We start from the raw sequence: 13,508 nt of genomic DNA, 5'->3' as shown, positions 1-13,508 counted from the left end.
ATTATGAGTAGTTTTATTGTGTTGACTGTTAGTATCATTTAAGAATTTAAACATCTAAAGCAGAAGCTGAATGACTTAACTTTGTGGTAATTTGTTTTTGTTGGTGAATTCTTTTATGCCTATCAAATATGTTTCCTGTCTCCATTGTGCTTCTAAGATTATCTGTGACTACTGAGTTTATTACCAAATTTGTTGAATGCAGAAGGTATTAGGGTAGTATCTGAATTGCAATAGTAGAAGAGGTTAGTGTAAATTCAAGAATGTTTGTGGAAAATAACTGTTGAGGATGTGAGGAGGGTAATGGTTGGATTACAAGAGAAGTGCTTCTGTAAGGTGGTGAAGTTGTGACTGATTTGATATCCAGGTGGTTGCAAGAAATATCTCTTAATACAGGATGTCTCAGAAAATTGTGGATGATTGTTATTATGTACAAGGGTGTACTTGTGTGACAAAAGTGACCGTAGGGCCAAGGAAGTATATATGTCAGTAGAGAAAGAAAGACGTGTGTTTGTGTGCACACAGTTGCTCATACTTGTGTGTGTAAAATAGAGGACATATTAAGTCAGTGGTTTCCAAACTTTTCTGGCTTCAGGCACCTATGCCAGGCCTTTCAGAAATCCCAGGTACCCCATTAGAAAACCTTGTTTGTCAGTATTCTTAATAAATTTAAAGTTTTTGTGACAGACTTTGTTCCTGGATAAATTGAAAATGAAAATTACTCATCTTTACTCTGATGTTGCTCTAGTCAACATAAGACAATTGACAATGAAATTGTAATGGTAACAGTTAACGTTACCATAATTCTTTCCATCCTTAACTCCCCCTTTCATTTCACAATGGAATTGGTTGCAAAGTATTTTGTGCAGTTTGAAGAGAAATGGAAAGTGATTTGCCAGACTAAGCATCATAATGACTTGTACCATTGATATCAGTAGAATGCCAACTGATCAACTTTGGCAGATTCATTGATGTAGGAGGTGCACAGAACTATAGTATATCACATACAGGCTGATGAACACGACCAATTAGTACAAACTTCCTTTCAACTTTGCTGGCAAAGATGGATGAATGATTCTGATTGGTGGGAAAATAGGAGAATAGCAATAGGTCAGAGCTTTAACTATACTAGCATAATGGTCTTAGTTAAAACTGCACCAAAGCTAATTTGATTTAAGCATGTTGTGTGGTGATGGACATTTTGATACCAAAACTTAGATACCATTTAGAGGTAAAGAAGCGACAAAAAAATTTTCTATATTATTAAATGTTTAAAAACCACCTATTAAATATCCCATTGTTTCACTACAGCAGCGGCAAATAATAGAACAGCAAGAGCAGAGAAGACAACAGAAGGAGCAGGTGGAGAAAGAACGAGCCCGTCAGGAGGCTGAAAGAGAAAGAGCAAGACTAGAGGAAGAGGCTTTAGAGAGAGCAATGGAGCAAGCTAAGGAAGCACGCGTAACTCAGGAAGTTGTTCATAGGTATGGATTTTATTCTATGTACATTTATAGGCAGTCCCTGGTTATCAGCGATCTGGTTTTATAGCGCTTATCTAGCAATGACAATAACGGAATTTTCGGCGCCGATGTGCACCGATCCCTGCTTATTGGCACTAATCCACAGTTACTGGCGCAGATAACAGGGGATCGGCGCTATTTAGTATTGCCATTTTCGTTTATCGTCACACCGTCAGGAACGGAACCCCCGTAGATAACTGGGGACTGCCTTTATTCCTTATGGGTCTATGTATTTGTTTTTGACTTGATACATAGAGACAAATTTTGATATGTATTGTTTTATAAAGTATTGGAGTAGTAAGCAGAATAAGAGCTATTTGACTTATTAAGCAGTACAACATTTCATATCTGATGATTAATTTTTGCTTATGTTTATTTTTGATAATTTTTATGTATGTTAACAAACTATGCTTGCCCTGGTTAAAATCACAGATTGTTCCTAATATACACAAGGGGTTATTTTAATCTAACTTTATAATAAATCATAAGGTGAAGAATAGTCAGTACCGTGTTTTTTGCAGTAAACGGGAGCCACCACCACCTAAAGAGAGACCTCCTCCTGTTCCAACAAAAGTTGTGACTCCTGTTTCTACTTCTCCTTTACCACAAGTTACTACTCCTGTTGGGGCCCCAAGCTCACATCCAGCAACACCAACATCATCCCATGATAATGCAAAATTAAGTGACCGTGACCGACAAAAATTAAGAGAACAGGAACGGAGACGAAGGGAGGCGGTAAGTTCTTTTTTTTTTTTTTTTAGGTATATAATATATATACAGATATATGAGTATGTATGTATGTATGTATTTACATGTGGATGCACACATTAACATATATGTTGTTGCATAGCAGTGTAGTTTATATAGAGAAGTAAACTATTTAGTGGTGATGGTCTGGTCTGGTCTGGTTTGTTTTGGTGCTAGAATATCACAAGTCATAAGTTTAAGGTGGAGTGACATTTAGCATTTCCCTCTTACCTCCCTCTTACCTAAAGACCTGCATTCAGTTGGGAGTGTACAAGGCTGCACTTCTCCCTGGCTCATGTGTCCACAGAAATTAGTCACTTTTAGAAAAGAAATTATTCTCTTGATACAGGCTTCATAATAATTTTCATGACATGACACACCTATTTATTTTAATCTTCTATCTCTCGTGGAAGTGACCTTAAATGATGTCCCTAGAGATGATGATTCTTATCCCTTTTGAACTCTGGTAAATCACATTTTTTCACAATAGGAGAGGAAAGTATCACATGCTCTGTTTAGTTATCACAAGATTACACACCATAACAATAGCAGGTTATACCACAGTGGATGATGACTAAGGAATGGAATTTCAGTAAAAAGAGACTGATATTATGTTTATTCAAGTGTGACTGCTAACACATAGTATTAAGAACCAGCCCGAGAAGAGCTGTTGTTTGGCTCAAGGTCTGGATAAACTATTCCTTTATAATAATAGTAACACATAATAAGAAGACTTGAAAACAGAATGATTACACATCTAACTACAATAGAATTAAATCCCAGTGCAGTATGAGTGTCTTGTACAAAACACTAAAGTGTTGAGTAATGACAAATAACTTTAGAACTGAAGAATGACAGATACCATATTTGATGACATATGAGAACATACTGTACTCACAAACACAAATTTCAGACAGGACTAAGAAAAAATTTATATTCACATATTTAATGTCATTGAAATATACAGTGTGTAATACGAGTTTATGCAGATATTTCAGAAAATGAAAGAAAAGTAATTCTGTGCAGAAAGTCTTCTCTGAAAATAGGCATTTTAAAGCCTTGTTTGTTGGTGAGGGAAATTTTAAATACATAACTGTTGATCATTAAAATTGCTCTTGGGTGAGGGAGGTTGTTAACAGGAGGTCAGAGCAGTCTGGGAAGGGGGCCAGGGGTGGGGGTAAGGGTGGATTGTGTCTTTTAATTATGAGTTATTTTTTTTCTTTCTTTTTATAAGTACAGTCACCTCCCAATTAACACGAGTTACGTTCCTGGAGAGCGCCCGTTAATTAAAAACGCATTATTATAAAAAATTTTCCCATAAGAAATATCACCAATAAGGGGGGTTACATTCCTGGACTTGGGGAACTCTGTACGTAGTAGTACTGCATTATTATGATACTATGTAGGTCAGACAAAAAAGAAAAACGGAACCAAATCTTTCGCTTTATTCATTAATAAACAAAGTCTTTTGCTTCATTAATAAATACATACAGTGCACTGTACTATGTCTTTGTTTATGTCGACGGCCGTCGTCTGCAGTGCGCGCCACCCTACGCCTTGGCTGTCCCTCCTCAGCCCCTGGTTTTGTGTTTTTCTTGAAAAATTGTTACAATTTAGTCAAGGTTGGCATTGATTAAATCATAGTTTGTTCATGAAACTTACCTGACAGATATATATATAGCTGTATTTTCTGAAGTCCGACAGAATTTAAAAATTCGCGGCACACGCAGTGGGCGGCCAGGTGGTAGTACCCATTCCCGCCGTGGGAGGCGGATATCAGGAACTATTCCCATTTTCTATCCATATTTTTTCTGTCGCCGGTCGGTAAACAACTGTTTACAGACCTCCGCCTAGGATTTTGTTTAAAACTTCATTAGCCGCTTAAGTATCCTAATTATTCTTTCGATTATTAATGGATTTGTGGCTAGGCATACGCTATCGTAAATTTTTTCATTGCATTTGATGTCTGAAGCTAGTTAGCCTAGTTTCAGACTTTGTTGTCTGCATGGTAAGGTGAGGCTACCGGAACTTTCGGTAGACACTCGCTTAGTATTTATGACGTTTACATGTTTTCTTTGCATAAGTTCAATGTAATTAGTGTAATGTGTGACTGATTACGGAAGAAGGAGGATTCATGTACGCATTTTAGAGCGTGTTAGAATCAGGAGTTTTCCTCCACATTATCTTGATAAAACTATAGAAAGGTAAACAGAAGTTAGAAATAATGAACCTTCTAACCTCCTGTAGATTTTATTTTGCCTAACCCTGTGGTATGGCTTACGGGCCTAGAAGAAGTGTCTGCTAGAGGATTACATCAAGTAATCTTAGGCTAAAGTGCTCGCTCTCCAATCAGTGTTGTGAAGTGTAGTGCCCCCTTGTGTTGTGGAGGGGGCGTCAGATCGGCCCCATAATGCCTCTAGGCCTGGACCTCTGTCGGACTCCAGGACTCTGGGAGAGGGCATGTCGAATGCCGCAAGAGGGTTACGGGGCTCCCCACCGATCTGGCGTCCCTTCGGCAGAACCTGTTGACGCTTCCCAGGCTGCTAAAAGATCGTGCACGTGCACGAATCTTGAAGGATTGCTTCTCGTCCTCCGAGGCGTCCTCCCCGCGCAAGGGTTGAGGCATCTCGGAAGGACTCGCGCCCTCTAAGAAGCTTTAGAGAAAAGGACGCTTCACGTCCTCTCTCTCGTTAGGAGGGAACGTCAGATCGGGCATAACGCCTCTAGGCCTAGACCTCTGTCGGACTCCCAAGGAAACCAGGGAGAGGGCATGTCAAAAGCCGAAGGAAGGTTACGGGTTTTTCATGCTGATCTGGCTTCCTTTCGGCAGGTCCTGTTGTCGCTTCCCAGGCTGCCGAAGATCGAGCACGTGCACGAATCTTGAAGGATTGCTTCTCGTCCTCCGAGGCGTCCTCCCCACACAGGGGTTGGAGCTCTCGGAAGGACTCGCGCCCCCTAAAGAAGCTTTAGAGAAGAGGACGCTTCACGTCCTCTCTCTCTCGTCACGAGAGGATGAAAGAGTCCTGTGCCCTGTCAGGGCTCTCGAGTTATATTTACATAAACGAAGGAAGTAAGAGGTCCTTCGGGTAATGTATGGTGCTCAGGAAGAGACCACATTTACCCTTTTCGAAGAATGCACTGGCTCTTTTCTAACGGGAAGGGAAATATTAAGGAGGCTCATTCATCTTGCCAGAAGAGTGATTTGAGCCTCCTGCGAGTGAACGCTCATGAAGTTAGAGCTGTTTCAACCTCGCTAGCATTCCCAAAACCAAAAGGATTTGGTAATCAAGGACATTTTAGATTCCACCTTTTGGAGGAGTAACTCAGTATTCGTCTCCTCTCCTAATGGCGCTCCGTATACGTTATGTAACGTTCGCTTTTCTTCGAAAAAGCAAGCTGATAAAGTTGACGTCCGGCAAGCTGCTTTGCACAGTCAAACAACTTATGTCTCTGGTTCGGCATAAGAAGGACAATTTAGACGTGAAGAAGCTTTTGGAGGTGCTCGACGTCCTATAGTGGAGACATTCTCCAGGACGCTCGGCAAGCACCTTGCGAGGGTGTCTTTTGGACGCTCGGCGTTTCCTTGCTGAGTGCGTTTCTGGAGATGGTCTTTTGCATTACTAAGACGCAAGTTGTCGCACAGGCGGCCACTGTCTTTGTAAGAAGGTATGAAGGTCTTTAAGGCCCGTCTTGAAGACGAAAGCCATACGTCTTCCTTTAGTGTTCACACACTTCAGGAGCAGCGTGCGGCTCTCCATGGAGACTCGCATGAGGACGTCCCTTGAAAATATTCAACGTCATATGCAAAAGCGGTTCGTCGTAACATTGAGATGTTGGAAAGGTCGCTCGCCAGGACGCCTCTTGGCGGGCCTTGCATGCATCAGGGCGCTCAACGAGTTCCTCTCTGAAACGTCGTTCAGAAGACTTGGTGTTCTCTGCTCAGACACGCTCGTAGCTAAGCAGGACGTTTTGAGGACGCTCAGCAGGACGCTTTTGTGGACGCTCGGCAGGACGCTTTTGAGGACGCTCAGCAGGACGCTCAGCAGGACGCTTTTGTGGACATTCGCCAGGACGCTTCGGTGGAAGCTCGGCAGGACGCTTTGCGAGAGTAAAGGAGTCTTATTTGCTGTTCACGACGTTTCTTAGGACGCTTGACGCTTTATAAACGCTCGTCAAGACGAGGTTTTTTCAGGACTCTCCACAGGACATTCCTTTACAAAAAGGATTCGGAGTTAGCGGAGAAACATACCCGAATTTTTTCTTCGATCCCTCTTTCCGCTTCATCGATTTCTCTGAGAATCGGGAAGATTATATACTCGGATTCCTGGGTGACTTTCGGTCATGTTAAAGGGTTTCCCCTATTAGCAAAGTGCTAATAGTTTTGTCAAGTAAGGACGTTTTCCCCATTGTCAAGATATTAAACGTTTTGTCATTTAAGTGGGGGACCCCTCATAAATGGGGTAGTTCTCATTGACATAGATTTTAACGTTTTTATCGTTTAAGCGGATAAACTCGTTAACAAATTTCGGAAGAGCTCTCATTCATTTTCAGAGGCTCATCCGGGGAGTAAGAAAAGACTTGTAGACTAGATCCATGAATGCTCAAGAGGGAAGTCTTATGTCCAATATCATAAGAACATTGAACGGTCCTTTTCGATCCTCGGTTCTCTCTTGATGATCTCTATTCGAATATTACTCCCTTTTCTTGGAAAAGAGTCTTTGGGTAAAGAGTCAAGGAGTTCTTTTAAAAAGCCTCATTCATTAGAGCGTGGACAGTCGTTTTCCTTTCTTTCTCTCTTCCTCGTCGAGGAAAGATGTAGTAGAGAATTCGATGTTCAAATTACTACAATACTTACGTAGTTTATCTTTGCGTCATTTTGCTAACGCATGGGTCAAGTCATATACGCATATTCGTATTTACCTCTGCGGATAGAAGCCGAAAGAACTGTTGTCTTAATGTATTTATTTGACACTCCCTTCAACCTTCCAAGAGTTTTCGGAGTAAGAACAACTCTGCAGGTATTGTTACGACAACACCGACTCAGCTTCTGTTTTTAGCGAATTCTGTTTCGTTTAAATAGGCCTGCTTGAGAGTTTCCTTTTGCTCGATAATATTATACCTATTCCTTCGTAAAGGGAGTAGCTGGCAACTCAGGCAGTTAGTATTCTGTTCACCATTGAAGCTTTCCCTCGAGGAAGACTTCTCCTTCACTCTCTTTGATAGAGATCGAAGGTGGTCGATCTCCAATCCTTATTTTGTTTTCTTGAAGGAAAGAATTTAGGATGGAGATCGTTGTTCAGAATCCTATAAATATACTACGTATATTAACCTCGCGACATGATTCTACTAAGCAGTTGAATTGTCGAGGGGTAGGCGCATTTCCTAGTTATTCTACAGATTGCGACTTAGACGAGAAGTATTCTAATTGAACTGCAACTCTGGGTTGCCTGCAACCTCCCAGGAGTTTGTTTCAATTTTATATACTTATGGTTTTGTCACGACAACACCATTTCAACTTTTATATTTACCGAAATTCGTTTCGCCTAAATATAATTGCTCGAGCATATCTTTTATGCTCGGTGGTTCTAGCCGAACGCATTCCTTTGTGGAATATGAATTACCTGGCAACTCGGGATGACGAGTCAGCGGGAGCTCAAGCTCAGCTACTGCGTATTGAACTGCCTGATAGCAGCTCAGTATCAGCTGGGCCTCCGAGATGCACGGTTGGTTATGTCTCTCTCTCTCTCCTGCTTTGATTGACTACCGAACCGTATCTCTGCCCAACAATCATGGACTTAGGTCTCTGATTAACGGGGTTTCTCGCAATTATGAAGGACCATCTACTGCTGTGACGATAGATTCCATCGCCTTCGATATTGCGAGAATTTTCAACAGAGATATCTCTTAGACTCTTTCATCTTTTTCTGTTAACGCACGGTTACAGAAGTCTGTACAAGTCTCCCGCTGCATCACACTGCGATAATGCGAATGATTTTGCAGACATCTGGGTTTGTCTTTAAAATATCTCATATTCGTAGGTGTACAATTGTTCATTGTTCAACCCGAATTAACAGAATATGTCAAAAGACATCGCCTACTCTCCGACCTGACAGCTCTACTTCCAAATGTTCAGCCCATGAGAAGCAGTTCTTCAGGCAGCTTTCCCCTGTGTTTTCATTACTGAAGAACGCCCCGCTTTCATGCAACTACGACTTCTCACCGAGACAGCAATGAAATAGCGGTTTACGTTTTTCAGTCATTTGTAGGCACAGGATTCAGATCTTGAGAATCCTTCTCTCGATTTGTCTGTGAAGACGTAGGTTGCATTCAATATCTAACCTTCGTCTTCAACTGTACAGAGCGATAAGATCTTCAAGAGTAATGCAGCCTCTTGGCCAAGGCAAAGCAGTGCTGCCTATTTTCAGTGTTCAATCGGAGGAGGCCGTTTCTGGAGATAGTAAGGGAAATGACTGTTTCCTCCACCTCGACCTCTGTGAAGTTCTTATGGTTCTATCTTTCCGTCTGAAGTATGAAGAAGTAAGCTAGAAGTCCTAACTATTGTAGAATATGCAAATATGTTGTTGACGGCCTCTAGGCTCAGAGATTCGGTTCTGTCAAACACAAAGCTTCACGATCTTGAGGTCTGTGGAGATCTTAAAAATTCTCTGGATCAAAGGTTCCGGCATGGAACTTAGACGTAGTCTGAGTTTCTGATGCCAAAAGCATTCGAACCTATCCTTTCTGCGAACTTAATACACGTGACCAGAAAGGCTAATATTGTAACCGCTCTAGCCACGACAAAGAGGGTTAGTGAGGTTTTAGCCATCATCAGAGGTTATGGCTTTAAAGGACATAATGCGGTCTGTCCTCTAAGCATTCCGTTCTTGATAAGAACGAAAACCTGTCTAACCTTGACCGAAGGCTTGGAGACCAGGGTATGGCACAAATTATTGGGCAAGGGCATTAGAGATCCTGTGCCCTGTAGGGTCTCTCAAGTTTTATCTTGATAAAACTATAGAAAGTCAAGGTCAAGGACAATCTGCGGTGTTCCGTAAAAAGACCAGACTGGTTCATGTCCAAAAACACCCTGGCATTATAGCCAAGGAGTTCTTTTAAGAGGTCTCATTCATTGTGTTTGCATAAAGATTTGAGATTTTTTCTTAATATGAATGCTCAAGAGGTGAGGGCGCGGCCTCGGAAGCATTTCAACAGAGCATGACACTCAGTAACATCCTGAGTGCCACGCTTTAGCGAAGCAACTCTGTGTTCGCTTCACACTCCCGACAATCTGCGGTGTTCCGTAAAAAGACCAGACTGGTTCATGTCCAAGAACACCCTGGCATTATAGCCAAGGAGTTCTTTTAAGAGGTCTCATTCATTATGTTTGCATAAAGATTTGAGATTTTTTCTTAATATAAATGCTCAAGAGGTGAGGGCGCGGCCTCGGAAGCATTTCAACAGAGCGTGACACTCAGTAACATCCTGAGTGCCACGCTTTAGCGAAGCAACTCTGTCTGTGTTCGCTTCACACTCCCGACGGGATGTGAAGACGACATTTCAGATCCGTAAGTCGCTAGGACCATACATATCCGTAGATATATTATTGGGGGCAGGAAGCACGAATCCTATCCTATAGAAAAGGGATAGGTGTGCTTTTAACTTTGAAGGGTTGGTCGCTTGAGGCGCGTTCCTTTTCTTTAGCCTAGAAGTTATGGAACTACTTTGATAGGTTAGGTCAGGTGGTGGTTTAGCTTCATTGCCCTCAGAAGTATGGTCATATGGTCTAGTCACATTGTGGTCACGCCCCCGTTGATAGATCATTTAGAGCGCACCAGCATTACAGGTCTCTACCTCGCTGGCAACTCTAGTAACGCAGAAGCAGATTTTGGTGACAGTAATCACGAAGTCGGCTATGCTAACAGGTGAGGAACTAAGATGTATATCATCTACTTAATTTAAGTTTCCCAAAAAATCCTATTCTGTCTCTTCCCACCATCCGAAGGTGGGATTCAGCTATATATATATCTGTCAGGTAAGTTTCATGAACAAAATGTTATTGTTATAATACAATTAAGTTTGTTCATACTTACCTGGCAGATATATATAATTAAAGTGCCCACCCACCTCCCCTCAGGAGACAGTGGCACTGATAAAATATGAATAGAAAATGGGAATAGTTCCTGATATCCGCCTCCCACGGCGGGAATGGGTACTACCACCTGGCCGCCCACTGCGTGTGCCGCGAATTTTTAAATTCTGTCGGACTTCAGAAAATACAGCTATATATATATCTGCCAGGTAAGTATGAACAAACTTAATTGTATTATAACAATAACATATTTTTTCATTTAAAAATCATGATTTTAACATTTTTTCTTTATTTTTTTAGTTTGAAACCAAACAAATTGAAAAATATGGTTTGGAGGTTAATAAAAACTCAAGCATAATGGTGCTGCATCTATTTATTTTGATATAAAAAAAATTGCAAGTACAATCTTGAGGCCAGAACTGGAAACCTAAAAGATAAATCAATAGTAATTCTGTCATAAAATACAAATCAAAAAAGCAAATAAATAAAAAAATCAAATCACTGATTTTTAAATTTTTTTATTAAAAATTTTTTTTTTTTTTAATCACCAACCTTGAGCATAATCTGTGTTGCCTTCTTCCTATTCTCTAGCATCATGGTGTAGCAATTTGAAATCAATGCTCAGGCGCCAATTAATGTTGAATAAAAATTTTTGCATTTTTTAAACTTTTAAAAATATTTTCTAGCTCACGTTAAATTGAAAATGCGTTAGTTAAACAAGCATTAATTTAGAGGTTACTGCAATCTAATATTCATTATTAGCTTACACTGGTACCGTATGGTTTTATGAATGAAGTAAGTGATGTAAATGGTGCTTGGTAACATTTATTTGTGATCATTGAATTCTACGCGCTCTGTCTTGCCGCCTTGTCACGGAATTGTAGATTCAGGAGTAATGACTTGGCTTTTGCCTATGACTGGTGTCTGATAATTTACTTCTGATGGAGAGATAGGGATTTTTAAAGATACATTTTAAATCTTTGATGGGTATCTAATGAGTAAGCCTACCTTTGATAGAGGGAAGATTCAATTTGGCTTTCTTTTTATTGTTCTTTGTTTTTTTTTTATTGATGTCCAGTGAATGCCACTGATAGAGAGGAAGAGGGCTTCAATGATTTATGCCTTTTTACATTTGTTCAGTATCTAAAGAACACATTTAATCAGGTGGTATTTTATACACATCGGCCTGATAACCCCCACCCATGCAATTACATGGACATACTACTGTCTTACTCACCCAAGAGCAGTGCTAATGCTAAATGGTTATTTTAAGAATTAAGCTCACCAACAAACGAAACTTTAAAATGCATATTTTCATAAAACATTTTCTGCTCAAAATGACTTCTTTCATTTCCCAAAATATTTGCATAAACTCTAGTTACACCCTGTACTATAGCTACAGTATGGCAGAAAAAACCTTGGACAAAGCAGGCAACTAAGACAGCAGGAAACATCTTTATAATGATTTGCCTATAATTTACAAGAAAATGAAAGAAACTTTAGGTATAGTAGAAAATACATTATAACACACTACTCCAGCTCTGCTTCCAGTCTATAATTGTGACAGTGACTAGATTTATGAGTGCGTAAATTCATAAACAAATTGAAAACTATTTATAAGTCTGTTAAAATAAGGTTTTCGGCAAATTGAATTCAATAAAGTTATGTACAGGAGTGTGTTTTTATGTAAAGTCAATGTGTAAGCCTAGCCGGGGCTGGTGTATATGTGAATAGGTAGTTGTCGACATATGACCGTAATTGGTTCTGACCAACCAGTCGTAAATCGATTTGGACGTAAGTCTGCCCGTGTTGAAGAATATTATACTAGCCTAGCCTACACTAGGGTAATCAGTACCATCTTTGCATATAGGGTAGCCTAGCCTACACTACACAGCGTTACTTCATACATATATGGCACAGTAATTATTAATTTCAGCTAATTCTCTAGGTTCAATGCACATTGTCTTATGATAATTCAGTACAAAGGGAAATTGAATAACATTTAACAAGTTAGCCTCGCGTATACGATGATGATGTTTTCATGTACATATATCGTATATATACAAATACAGTAACCTTGCCTACAGTATACTGTATACTACATATATGATGTGATTTAGAAATTTATTAATACAGTTGAATAACTTAAAAACCGGCAATCTATGGTCCGGAAGCTCCCGAGGATTGACTTTATTTTAAATCGGCAGCCATTAGATTGTTCCGCCGCCACCTGGGACACGCCACATATAGTTTACAACTTTAAGGCAGCAAAAACTATGCTATATATCCTTTGTTTGTATGAAAATAATTGTTAGTGTAAATATGCAAAGTCAAATATGTTTTTTATGTTAACCTTGGAAGAATGAATATATATTTTTAAATATTCCACTTGAGAATGCTCAACCAAGCCAAACCTTTCAACTTTTAATCAAAACAATGAGACATTTGTCAAGCACAAATTCCTTACTCTGTATGTGCTTGAGAGACCATTTTGATAATGTCTTTTATGTAACTGTGTATTCAATATGCCACTCATGAGATTATGTGATGCTAGAGGCAAGATTTTCAAGCATAAATCTGTATCCTTGCTAGAAAATCTTTATTTCATTAGCGAATAGTTTACTGTTCATTTTCCTCAATAGATGGCGCCGCTGTGCTTTGTTTACGGTTTAACGGCCACAGCGACATTCAAATGCAGTTATCGCCGAAATTCATTCATTATTTTGTTCATCTCTTTATCCTCTACAATAATATCAACTAGAAACTAATAGTGATAATTATGAAGCTACAAAATTTCGGATATGAAAGTCACTGATAATAAAGTGCAGATTCTGAGAAGTTTAGGTCTGTATTTAGACTTACGATTGGGTAGGCTAACTTGGGAATTTAGGCTAAATGTGTTAAAGTACACTATTTTAAAGAAATTTATACTATATAAAGTTATAAAATAATGAGGTTAAAATATATGAGTAATAAAATGATAAAAAGCAGTGTCAGAACATAGCTAGTAGTAGACTAAGTCAGAAACTAGGCTATTTGTATGTGGAATTACCTAAAGGCTTCATTTTTAGGGATGTATTCAATATTCCGATGTCAGGCTGCAGACGGCTACGTATATTTATGAATTGAAAATACAATGAACATGCAACTTTTCC

The 13,508-nt window shown here is 39.7% G+C and overlaps 1 protein-coding gene across 4 annotated transcripts in view; it reads left to right on the top strand.

Annotated features, from left to right (window-relative positions):
- LOC135217171 (bromodomain testis-specific protein-like) overlaps positions 1–13,508 on the top strand; it is a 193,883-nt gene that overhangs the window by 156,879 nt on the left and 23,496 nt on the right. For all 4 annotated transcript variants that reach the window (XM_064252894.1, XM_064252892.1, XM_064252890.1 and 1 more), the window contains 2 exons: positions 1,309–1,481; positions 2,039–2,252. In XM_064252894.1, coding sequence (XP_064108964.1) covers positions 1,309–1,481; positions 2,039–2,252 — 387 coding nt within the window. The remainder of the gene's footprint in view (positions 1–1,308; positions 1,482–2,038; positions 2,253–13,508) is intronic.

This window comes from Macrobrachium nipponense, chromosome 7 (genome assembly GCF_015104395.2).
Source record: "Macrobrachium nipponense isolate FS-2020 chromosome 7, ASM1510439v2, whole genome shotgun sequence".
Lineage (NCBI taxonomy): Eukaryota > Metazoa > Arthropoda > Malacostraca > Decapoda > Palaemonidae > Macrobrachium > Macrobrachium nipponense.
This window is presented reverse-complemented; position numbering and strand designations above follow the sequence as displayed.